General features: G+C 46.4%; 1 protein-coding gene across 7 annotated transcripts in view; it reads right to left on the reverse strand.

Annotated features, from left to right (window-relative positions):
• Positions 1-12561, reverse strand: part of akap9 (A kinase (PRKA) anchor protein 9) — a 62286-nt gene that overhangs the window by 43393 nt on the left and 6332 nt on the right. For 6 of the 7 annotated variants that reach the window (XM_053512932.1, XM_053512943.1, XM_053512960.1 and 3 more), the window contains exons 4-11: positions 11597-11641; positions 10885-10926; positions 8340-8474; positions 7828-7983; positions 6949-7344; positions 3497-6793; positions 1254-1325; positions 999-1125 (exon numbers count right to left, since the gene is read on the reverse strand). In XM_053512932.1, the coding sequence (XP_053368907.1) occupies positions 999-1125; positions 1254-1325; positions 3497-6793; positions 6949-7344; positions 7828-7983; positions 8340-8474; positions 10885-10926; positions 11597-11641 (4270 nt within the window). The remainder of the gene's footprint in view (positions 1-998; positions 1126-1253; positions 1326-3496; positions 6794-6948; positions 7345-7827; positions 7984-8339; positions 8475-10884; positions 10927-11596; positions 11642-12561) is intronic. The other variant, XM_053512969.1, reaches the window with a different exon arrangement.

The following is a 12561-nucleotide window of genomic DNA, read 5'->3' on the forward strand; positions in this document are numbered from 1 at the left end:
CTCGACGGCTGTCACGTGCCTAGGGTTAATTATAATAGAAATAATATATTTAATAATAATAAACCTTCGAATGTATGTCCTAATATAATATTTGCTAGAGATTATGTAGGGGGGGGGGGGAATCCGTGGCAGGGGGGGGGGGGGGCCTTTTAGCGCAAAACACCGGTTTGTGTCCGCGGTAAAGTTAGTTTAATATTCACATCTCTGAATTCAATAGCTGCGTAAATAAACCCGCGAATAAGATACCCACATATATTTCCTCTCTACATTGTCTTTAAGCTCCATCCTCCTTAAATTATACATGTTTAAAAGCATAAACACCATTATTCTCTACAGCGCAACGAATGATTTAGGGATCATCGTAAAATGCCGCACACCAACAAAAAGCGTAGAACGATATTGATCTTCCCTTCTGTTCAGCGCCTGAAGGATCAAAAAGCAACTTTGTTGCCGCACTGGAAACTAGAAATGCCAGACTAGTACTGCCTGATAAAATATTAATGTTTAACAAAAATACAGGAACATCAGCATACACACTGGAATAAATGAAATGACATATATAATACCGAATGTTTCCTTATATACTGTTCCTCTGCAATTAACATGCCGACGTTAAACCGTTATTGTTGCACTATGGCTCCACTTATTCTCTGATGTTATTTTAATTTACTTGTATTAATGATCCATTTCTTTGCATGTGATTGTTTAGTTTCGAGTGTCCGATGTTTGTCAATAAAGAAAAGCATGAGTTAGAATAGGTACTTTCCTATTATTTTCCACTAATTCCCTCCCGTTCATTGCGCCCCACCTGTCATATCTGTATTCACCACTAGTGAGGCGCCACACACTTTGAGAACCACTGCCTTATTATGACCATAGCCCCGCCCTCTCACCTTATCATCACCATAGCCCCGCCCCTACTCATCTGTATAACCACCCTGTTAGTTTTACCCCATAAGCCTGTGAACTCCACCTCCCCCTGACCATTGTGAGATTACCTTTAGCTCCGCCTTGTCTCCCAAACTCCTCCCACTCAGGTAAGCTCTCTCTAAGCAGCTCTAACTGCGCAGCATGAATCTGAGAGAGGCTGATACGCTGAGCCTCCATCTGCAGCCTACACTCCTCCTGAAAGACGGAGAAGAGAGACAGAAAAACAGAGACAGAAAATAAAGAGAGAAAGTTTATTTTAATCCACTAACGCATCAATAAAGATGAGAGCTGTGGAGTGCTGAGGTCTCTGAAGGAGCACTTACATGTTCTAAGCCCTCCATGTCTGTCTGTGTCACTGCGGGAACCAAGCATAACTCTCCATATTGGCTCTCCACCTGTCTCACACACACACACACACACACACACACACAGACGCAGAGTTCGTCAGCCACAAAGGTACCAAGATCAGGGATTAGTCCCAACGCGAGTGGGTCATCAGTCATGTGGTGAACCAGAATGTGAAGATTTATGAAAGGAGTCAGTAGGCAGGACGGGGCGAGTCAACTGTAGATTGGGAGCGAGTCATCCATCAGGCCGGGGACGGGTCAGATGTAGGACAGGGGGCGAGTCTCTTAGTTAGCTAGTTTTAGCTCTTCTGTTAATTTATGTGGTAATTTTATGTTGCATGTAACACCTTGGTCCTGGAGGAACGTTGTTTCGTTTCACTGTGTACTAACTGTATATTGTTGAAGTGACAATAAAGCCTACTTGAACTTGAGTCAGCCATCAGGACAAGGGGCGAGTCTGATATAAGACTGGGGCAAGTAATGTATAAAATAGGGGTCAGATATAGAATGGGCCGGGTCAGCCGTCAGGACAGGGGGCAGGTCAGATGTAGGACGGGGGGTGGGTCATCCGTAAATTAGGGGTGAGTGATCCATTTGGACAGGGGCGGGTCAGATGTAGGACTGGGGCGAGTCATCCGTAGATTGGGGGCGAGTCAGATATCAGGACGGGGGCTGCTCAGTCGTAGGGACCGAGGCGGGTCAGTCGTAGGGACCGAGGCGAGTCAGTCGTAGGGACCGAGGCGAGTCAGTCGTAGGGACCGAGGCGAGTCAGTCGTAGGGACAGGGCGAGTCAGTCGTAGGGACAGGGGCGAGTCAGTCGTAGGGACAGGGGCGAGTCAGTCGTAGGGACAGGGGCGAGTCAGTCGTAGGGACAGGGGCGAGTCAGTCGTAGGGACAGGGGAGAGTCAGTCGTAGGGACAGGGGAGAGTCAGTCGTAGGGACAGGGAGAGTCAGTCGTAGGGACAGAGGCGAGTCAGTCGTAGGGATAGAGGCGAGTCAGTCGTAGGGACGAGGCGAGTCAGTCGTAGGGACAGAGGCGAGTCAGTCGTAGGGACAGAGGCGAGGCAGTCGTAGGGACAGAGGCGAGGCAGTCGTAGGGACAGAGGCGAGTCAGTCGTAGGGACAGGGAGAGTCAGTCGTAGGGACAGAGGCGAGTCAGTCGTAGGGACAGGGAGAGTCAGTCGTAGGGACAGGGAGAGTCAGACGTAGGGACGGAGGCGAGTCAGTCGTAGGGACGGAGGCGAGACAGTCGTAGGGACGGAGGCGAGACAGTCGTAGGGACGGAGGCGAGTCAGTCGTAGGGACAGAGGCGAGTCAGTCGTAGGGACAGAGGCGAGTCAGTCGTAGGGACAGAGGCGAGTCAGTCGTAGGGATAGAGGCGAGTCAGTCGTAGGGACAGGGAGAGTCAGTTGTAGGGACAGGGAGAGTCAGTCGTAGGGACAGGGAGAGTCTCAGTCTTAGAGCCTTCAGTCAAACCTGTATATAGACGAGCAGCAGCAGCACTACAGATCCCAGACTGTGGATCACTTTACAACACAAACCTTTGTTCTACAGAGAGCTTTAACATTTCTCTTCTCCTCCTGACCACCCGAGACCCGTGGTGTACCTCGTGTACCTCACAGTGTTCACTCCCTTTACAGTAGACAGAATTACTGCCAAAAAAGTTCATAAATCAGCAGAACCTGCAGAGCTACAGCAGGTGTTGAGGTCAGTCCCTGATCTCTGCATCAGCTCCAGATTCCTCCTGCATGTTCTTTCTCACACACCTTCACCTTTTGCTCATTGTGTTCCTCCATCATGTCCTCTACCTCCTCCACTCTTTTATCTGTATGGACTCTCACCTCGTGTGCTCTGTGTATTCTCCCTCCTCCTCACTTCTCTCTCTCTCCCTCCCTCTGTATGTATTCTAGTCTTTTTTCTGAGCGTCTCTTGATCTCTACATTAATGCGCTTCCTTTTTGAACAGACCGTCTTTATATTTACATCATTTACATATTCAATTCTGAGTCTGTTCCATGCTCTCCTGATCAAAACCGGCTCCTTTAGTACTTCTTACACACTACTACACCTCGGAGAAAAGGCAGAGAGAAAGAGAGAACAGAGAGAAAAGAAAGAGAGAGAAAAGAAACCCAGAAAAGCACGATGCAACAGAGACACGATTCAACTGTTGAATGCAGCAAATAAACTGCAGCTAAAGGCTAATTGAAATGCTACACACACCTGTTTCTGCGAGTCGCTCGCCGGCTTGTTCTCTCCGTCTGCGTGCGTCGCTGCAGCAGCAGCAGGCTGAGTGTGTGTTTGAGCGCGTGTGAGTGTGTGAGAGCGCGTCGCTGCAGCAGCAGCGGGCTGAGCACGAGCGTGTGTTTTCTGCTTCACGCCATCACTGCGATGCACAACACAGGCATCTGCCTCTCTCGCGCTCTCCTCCTCCTCCGCAGCCTGAGAAGGAGGCGGAGCTAAGTGCTTCCCAGTCTTTCCCGCCTCCTCATCCTCACGCTCCACCTCAGAACACTGACTCTGTGGTCGGTTCTGTTTCTTACGATCGGGCTTCGTCTCTAAACTTCTGAACCTGCTAACCTTCTGTCTGGCCTTCCGACCTGCCTTAAGACCCGCCTTCTTTACTTGAAAGGGGTCCGTCAGCTCCACCTTTCCCAACTTCACGCTCTGTAGCTTCGCCTGCTTTTGCTGTAGCGTCGCCTCTTTTGGTTCTGGCAGCTGCACCCGTGGCTCGTTTTCTGTCTTCTGTAGCTCCACCTCCTTTCGATGTAGCACCACCTCTGTCTGTTCCACCTGTTTCACCAACTCTGCATTCTCCAGCTTCAAGCTTTCAATCTCCGCCTCCTTTTGCTGTAGCGCTGCCTCTTTCTGTTCCACCTTTTTCAACAACTTCACCTTCATCTTTTCAAGCTCCACCTCCTTTTCTTGTAGCACCACCTCTTTCTGCTCCACCAGATCCGTCTTTTCAAGCTCCGCCTTTTTTTGTTGCATCGGCTCGGTCTTTCCCAGCTTTGTTTTAAGCTCCGCCTCCTTTTGCTTTAGCAGCACCGCTTTCTGTCTCATTAGCTCTACCTTTATCTTTTTAAGCTCCACCTCCTTTTCCTGTAGTGCCACCTCTTTCTGTTCCACCTGGGCCACTAGCGCTGCCTTATCCTGCATCATTGTTTTAAGCTCCGCCTCATTTTGCTGCAGCACCGCCTCTTTCTGTTCCACCTGGTGCTCCAGATCCGCCTTCTCCAGCTTTATCTTTTCAAACTCCACCTCTTTTTGCTGAAGCAGCACCTCTTTCTGTTCCATCAGCTTCATCTTTATATTTTCAAGCTCCGCCTCCTTCTGTTCGACCTGTTTTACCAGCTCCGCCTTTTCCAGCTTTATCGTTTCAAGCTCCACCTTCTCTTGCTGTAGCACTGCCTCTTTCTGATGAACCTGCTCCTCCATCCCTAACTTGTCAAGCTCCGCCCTCTTTAACTCCAGATCTTTTGATTTAGTCTGTTCTTCCAAATCTGCTCTCTCCAGTTCGAGCCTCTTCAGCTCCACCCCTTTCTGCTCCAACTGCTTAACAAGTCCTGCCCTCTCTAGCTCCACCATCTTGACCTTTGCCTCCTTTTGCTCCACTTGTTTCAATAACACTGTGTTTTCCTGCTCTACTCTCCTAAACTTCACCTCCACGCTTTTAATCTGGTCCAGCAGCTTGGCACTCTCCAGTATCATCGTCTTTATCTCCGTCTCTTTCTGCTCCACCTGTTTCACTAGCCCCGCCCTCTCCAGCTCTACACTCTGGAGCTTTTCCATCAATTCCGTTGTGTCTTTTTCCACCAACGCTCCTCCTTCTGGTTCTTCATCCTCTGCCTTAATATTCGGGAAGGAGCCATGCTCCATTTCAGGCTTCAGATTCCGAAGTTTTGCCTCATACTGCAGCGTCTGCTCCCGAAGTTGTTCCTCTAGCTCCGCTCTCAGCTCCTGGAAGTTCACCTCAAAGTTCTTTTCTGCAAATGAAAATGTGCTTTTTTGCCTTTCAATTTCAGCTCTTAGTTCTTCAGCCATCACATTCGCTTGCCTGTTCTCTAAAACCTGAGTATCCATTTTCTTCAACAGCATCTTGTGATCCTTCTGAAGAGAGCTCAGTTCTTTGGCCAGAGATGCATTTGTTTCTTTTAGAAGTTTATTTTCAGATTCCATTCTCTCCCAATTCTGCTCAGAGCCCATCGTCAGTTCATTTTTGCTCAGTGCTACATCAGGTTCACCCTTTTCACTCTGTCTCTGCCTTAGCTCATGAATCTCCACCTGCAGGACCTTCAGCTGTGAGACCAACTCCTCTACTCGAGATTTCTCCAGCGCTTGGCTCAGATCATTTTTCAGTGTTACAATCTCCTGCAACATTGAGGTTCTTTCTTCTGCCAAAATCAACTTCTCATTCTCAACTACCTTTAACTGTTCCTCAAATCCTTTGCGGAGTTGTTGAACATGTACCTCATGTCGCTGGTTGAGCTCATCTCGTAGGTTCTCCACGTTCATCTGACTCTCATGGTGAAGGTCCTCCCGAAGCCTAGAAAGTTCTTCCTCATGGCTAAAAAGCAGCTGTGTGCGGAGACGTTCAAGTTCAGCTTCCTGAGACTCAGCCATGCGATCAAGCACTGCATCCTTCTCTCTCTCCAGCATCTCTAGCTTGATCCTGTAGTTGGTAATCTCAGATTCATGCTTGGCCTCCAGCTCTCTTGAAGCTTCCTGAACAGATGCTAACTGAGCCTGAAGGTCAGTTATTATAGCATGAAGCTGGAGCTGTATCTCTGACTGGCTCTTCTCCTGATTCTTCAACCGCAGATCCTCCGTGAGCTTCTGCACCTGGTTTTGCAGCAGTACCTTTTCCTCAGACGTTTGTTTGAGATCATGTTCGGCCTTTTCTCGCAGAACTTGCATCTCCTGCAGCCGTTGCTGGAGCTCAATCATCCTGACGTTCAGGGTATTTACCTCTCCTGTGCTTTGAGTCAACTGAGATGTTAATCTCTCCGTTTCAACACGATGTTGGTCCGAGACATTTCTCAGTTCTGTGGAATGCTGATTGAGGATATTTGACATCTCTTCTTTGTGCCGAGAAAGAAGCTCATGTTTCATCTGAACAATCTGCTGGCCATACATCTCGTCCAGTTCTGCCCTAAGGTGGTCCAGCCTTCGTGTGGCATCAAGCTCTGCCCTCTGGAGAGCCTCGCCTTCTGACTGGCTGCCCTGATGGTAGCGTTTCTGAAGGACCTCCACAGTGCCCATCAGTTGCAAGATTTCACTTGATGAAAGTCGTTCCCTCTCCTTGGAAGCCTGGAGCTCAGCTTCACATCCCTCTAGGTCATGGACCTTCGCCTCCAGCTGTTTAGTGATGTTAAGAAAACGCTTCTCGGATTCTTGGAGACTGTTTCGGAGGTGGGATAATGACTGTTGATGCTCTAGTATTAGCCTTTCCTGTTCCTGAATGCGCGAGTCCTTCTCGTTAAGCCTTTGGATGAAAGATTCTTCTGTATCTCTGGAGACCTGATGAAGAAGAGAAAAAAAAAAAGGAGTATTATATTTCAGACTTATCTGGACCAATAAAAAATCAAATATGCATAAAGACTTCTAAAACATCATAAACAAATGCACCTAAACAGCACCAATTCTGATGGTTACTGACGCTAGAATCCACCCACCGTCTCAAGTTCAGACATCCTTTCCTGGATCTTCGTCATCTCCAACATCTGCTCCTGAAGGCCACTGACCCTAGTCTCACTTTCCTGTAGCTGCTCCTGTAGATGTTTGACCTTTTGTTCTGTCCCCACCGTCTGCTCCTGGAGAACTTTGAACTTTGAATCCTGATCATCTAGCTGCAAATGGAGAGTACTGACATTTTTATCTTGGTTCTCCACCTGCTCCTGAAGACCTTTAATTTCTCCATCCCTCTTCTCTAGCTGCATTTGGAGATTTTTGACTGCTGCATCTTTCTCATCCAGCTGTTGCTGATAGAGCAGGACTTGATGTCGGGCTTGCAGGAGATCTGCAGCAGCACTGCTGATACTGGAGCTCCTTATTGACTCGCCTGCCTGCAACTACAAATAACACACCTAGGTTAAATCGGGAAACGAAACTCCAGGTAACACACAGGTAATAATAATTACGTTCTTCATGTTTGTGGACATGTTCATGGAAACACACAGAGGCAGAGAAATGCAAAAAGGAAGGTAATGTTATTCTTAGAGTGGGAAATAACGGTCTAACGTTTAGTGGCTGTAACAGGTGTGCTTACCTGGTGTCTGTGTATATATAGTGAATTAGTCTGTTCCACTCAGTGTGTCTGCTGGATTCTGACCCGTACCTTTCGGGTTCTAATAGCATACTGTTAGGTTCAGGTTCTGATAGGCGTACCTGTTAGGTTAGAGTTCTGGTAGGTGTAATTGTAGGGTTCATGTTATGACAGGCATACATGTCGTGTTCTGATGGGCGTACCTGCCAGGTTCTGATAGGTGTACTGGTTTGGTTTGGTTTGGGTTCTGATGGGCGTACCTGGTGTTTCGGTAGGTAAGTTGTGTTACCTGTTGAAATTGAATCTGTAGTTTCTGGCTTTTTTCCGTGAGGTCCAGGAACTCGCGCATCACCTCGTCCTTCTCAGCTCGAGCCTGCTGCAGGTTTGCAGTTAGCTGTGTGATGATGCCGTCTCTCTGTTTTAGCGCTGCCTCAAAGTCTTGCAGCTATAACCACACACACACACACACACACACACACACAATGATCTGTTACATTACACTAATCACTACCTCAGTGATTTACGTTCACAGTAAGTGGTCAAGGCTGTAATGCAGAGTGATTTACATTTCTCTCACTAATAACACTAAGCAGTTAAGGGTAAAGGGCCTTGAACTCACAACACTGCAACGTTAAGTTACTAATAATATACACGCCCCTCCCTGAACTAAACAGCACGCAGTCAGCAGACAGGAAACAGTTCCTAATCATTTTTGATCATTATAAATTTTACAATAAAATCACCTTATAACAGAATGATTGATGTATACTGAATAAACCAAACAGGACTGTGTACCGATACCTGCTGTACTCCCTCAGCTCCAAACGTAGCTCTGATTTCCTCTAGTTCTCGGCTCAGTTCCTCCACCGCCATGTTTTTGGCAGCGAGTTCGCTCTCCATCTCCTGTAACCTGCTGGGAGGACAGAGCTCCTCCTCCTGAACAGGACAGGAAAACATGAAAATTAGGACGAAGGTATAAAGCTCTTTCACATATAATTTCTCTTTTCCTTGCTCACTTATTAGAGTGCTTTCACATCTTTTATTGAATTTTTATAGAATAAAAAATAAAAGCATGGAAAGTACGAATCCCGTGCTCAGTGAATAACTTGATAAATATACAAGTAACAAGGTTAAAACATGTTGTGCGTCACAGTTTGTTTTCTCGTTTTGTTTTGTCAGTTCACTCTCCGCCACCACAGCTCTATCCCGGGGCTCGGTTTGCATCTCGTGGCTCAAATCAATAAAATCAAAAAATATACCAAGACGTAAATAAAATGTAATATATATATATATTTCTTTTTAGATTCTGTCTCGCACATTTCTTCATGATTTCTAAGTAAGAGAACTTGCAAAATCACAGGGTGATCAAATACTTATTGACCTCACTGTATATTATATACACACACACACACACACACACACACACACATTGCGACCCAGGTTAGGTCTTCGACTTTGCACTCATCCTGCAGTCTAAGCTGATTTACTTTCTCACTGGAATTAAATTAGGAGCAGACTGAGATCAGCGCAACCACACGGGCGTCACTGCGGCGCTCCCACCTGACTGAAGAACTGGATTGAAACACCAGTGCACTAGGGAGTGATTAAAGTAGAATAAAGGTGTGAAAGCACTCTTCTTTTTAACGTTTTTCATTTCTCTCTTTACCTCACCGCTTTTCCTTTCTCTTACACTCTGCCTGTGTCTCTGTCTGTCTGGGTCTAAAGGTTGTACCTTTGGCAGCTTAAAAGCCTTTTCATTATACCATCTGTCTCTCCCTCTCTCTCTCCCTCTCTCTCTGCACATGAAGTTTCCAGGGTAATGTATACACAAAAGAGGGAGCAGCCCCCATCCTGCCGTTTCCTGCTGCGACGCCAAAGTTAATGTGCACACACCAGAGATCTGCAGCTTGCAGCCTCTGACTCAATCTGACGCTCTGATTCATACACTGTATTTAATTGTCATTGTTATTTAACAGAACAACAAGTCCTAGGACAGCACAGGACCGACAGCTTCCCGTTTCCACGAAGAGGACGACATTAAATGCTGTACAACACCACAGCGGCGGCAGTGCGGCACTCGGGAATCTGATCATACACTTAGGCTTAAACTACTGATCCACACTCAGAGTTTATCACACCACTGCTGAGAGGTTACTCTCTCTGATCTTAGAAAAAAAAATACTTAGAGTCAGTAAGGTGAGAATGTCACACATGGTTATAAAAAAACATTTCCCAGTTGGGTCAGTGCGCAGGGTCAGAGCGGAGGGTCAGAGCGGAGGGTCAGAGCGGAGGGTCAGTGCGGAGGGTCAGTGCGGAGGGTCAGTGCGGAGGGTCAGAGCGGAGGGTCACCCAGGATACAATTTGCTGTTAGCCTCAATAAATACGTTTAAATACCAAATTTATTGAGGCTATCAACAAATAAGGGCAATGAAGAATTCTTATTAAATTGTTGAAATATTTTTACAAAAAAAACCTCAATTATTGACGAAGTCTACATAAATTCCCACCCATACATTGTCCAGATTACTGCACAGGTCTATACTGCCCACTGGACTTTCATGCGATTAATCGTGCAGCACTACGTTCACAGCCAGGATCCAGAGTGTGACATTCCAGACCAAATGTTTTAAACTCTTACCTTCTTTTAGTCTTTCATTAGACGATCTTAAAATGAGGACAAATTCATCTTTTAAGCAAAGTCTTCTTTAACAAGACAGATTCTTTATTAATCTGAAAGCTATAAGCCTTTTTAGTCGCCTACACAGCTACCTACTCAACAAGAACATTTCAGTACTTACGTAACTCAACAAAAACTTCAAACTGGTGCCATGTTTCCTGGTGATACGGCGATGCAGATGTATGGACGATAAATCAGTGCAGAGTTTAAGAAACCCCACATTATGGACTAATTTTGGGGACATTCTCACCATTTAGACTCACACATAGTCCCTCACTCATCTCGCCAATTCAGTTTGTCATTCTGCTTTGAGAATTGAATTGATTCCTGAACCCAATAAGGACGAGACTGACAGGCCAAACTGTCCCCCTGTAGTGTCCTGCCTTGTCCTTACTTCTAAAACCTGAAATAACTTTTCCCTCCATCTGAGCGTACCGTAAGCGCCCCCACGTTTTTATGGTGGTGCGTCACCACACTGGTTGGAGGTTACACTCCACATCTGTACATTCACAAGCGGCAAAGCCGTGGCGGAGTCAGAGAAGCAAGCGGGTTAGTGAGTTAGAGGAAAACATGGCCACACACACCGAGGAACCAAGCACCATGTGAAAGAGGAGGTAAAAGACAGATTAGCAGCGAACGAGTACAAGCTGATCAGACGAATTACCGTACCCCGACGTCCGGAGCATTCTCGACCGGATCGTGACCGTTCACCTGCCAAGTCACAATTAACCAACACTGTAGTGTCATGCAGTTCAGGAATTACATTCAGGAGCCCAAACATAACGTCATAATCTCAAATCTCTACAAGGTCTTTACCTTAATTATCCAGAATAACCTTAAACCTCCAGGGATCATCTGCAAAACTTAAACATATAATCTCTGAGCTGGAGTCTCGAATGGACCGAATGGATCTTGAACTGTCTGGTTTAACAGCATAATCCTGACATCCTAATCCCGTAACGATAATCCTGGATCTAATGCCAGGATCAGTAATCCTGAAGGCATGATTATGAATGTCTAATTCTGATATGATAATTCTAATGTCCTAATCCTGTAACAATAATCCTGGATCTAATGCAGTAATCTTCAGTAGTCCTGAAGGCATGATTATGAATGTCTAATTCTGATATAATAATCCTGAGGTCCTAATCCTGACATCCTAATCCTGAATCTAATCCCAGTAATCTTCGGTAATCCTGTAGGCATGATCAGGATTATCATGACATTCATAATGTTCTAATCCTGTTATGATAATCCTGGATCTAATCCCATCAGACTAATCCTGAAGCCATAATACTGAAGGTCTAATCCCAAGGTCTAATTGTGAGACAGCACTCATGACCGGTTGTTTCCTGGATGGAGAGTTGTTGTGTGTACGTACCTCAGAGGAGTAATCTTCTGCCGTAGTGGAGATCTCACTCTCAGGCTGAAACAGAGTCGAGGAAACAGGAAGTACAGTGTGAGGGTCAGGGTGTTACAGTATCAGGTGGTTAAACTGTAGTCTCAGTTGGTTGTGTGTGTGGTTGTGCGTTCTGCAGTTTCACCGCTGGTACACACACACACACATACACTCAACAAAAATATAAACGCAACACCTTTGTTTCTGCTCCGATTTTTCATGAGATGGACTTAAAAGATCTAAAATTCATTCCAGATACACAATATTACCATTTCTCTCAAACATTGTTCACAAATCAGTCTAAATGTGTGATAGTGAGCACTTCTGCTTTGCTGAGATAATCCATCCCACCTCACAGGTGTGCCACATCAAGATGCTGATCTGACATCATGAGTAGTGCACAGGTGTACCTTATACTGCCCACAATAAAAGGCCACCCTGGAATGTGCAGTTTTGTCTCACAGCAAAATGCCACAGATGTCACAAGCATTGAGGGAGCGTGCAATTGGCATGCTGACAGCAGGAATGTCAACCAGATCTGTTGCTCGTGCATTGAATGTTCATTTCTCCACCATAAGCCGTCTCCAAAGGCGTTTCAGAGAATATGGCAGTACATCCAACCGGCCTCACAACCGCAGACCACGTGTAACCACACCAGCCCAGGACCTCCACATCCAGCAGGTTCACCTCCAAGATCGTCTGAGACCAGCCACTCGGACAGCTGCTGAAACAATTGGTTTGCATAACCAAACAATTTCTGCACAAACTGTCAGAAACCGTCTCAGGGAAGCTCAACTGCATGCTCGTCGTCCTCATCGGGGTCTTGACCTGACTCCAGCTCGTCGCCGCAGACTTGAGTGGGCAAATGCTCACATTCGATGGCGTCAGGCACGTTGGAGAGGTGTTCTCTTCACGGGTGAATCTCGGTTTACATTGTTCAGGGCAGA

Source organism: Clarias gariepinus, chromosome 2 (genome assembly GCF_024256425.1).
Source record: "Clarias gariepinus isolate MV-2021 ecotype Netherlands chromosome 2, CGAR_prim_01v2, whole genome shotgun sequence".
Taxonomy (NCBI): domain Eukaryota; kingdom Metazoa; phylum Chordata; class Actinopteri; order Siluriformes; family Clariidae; genus Clarias; species Clarias gariepinus.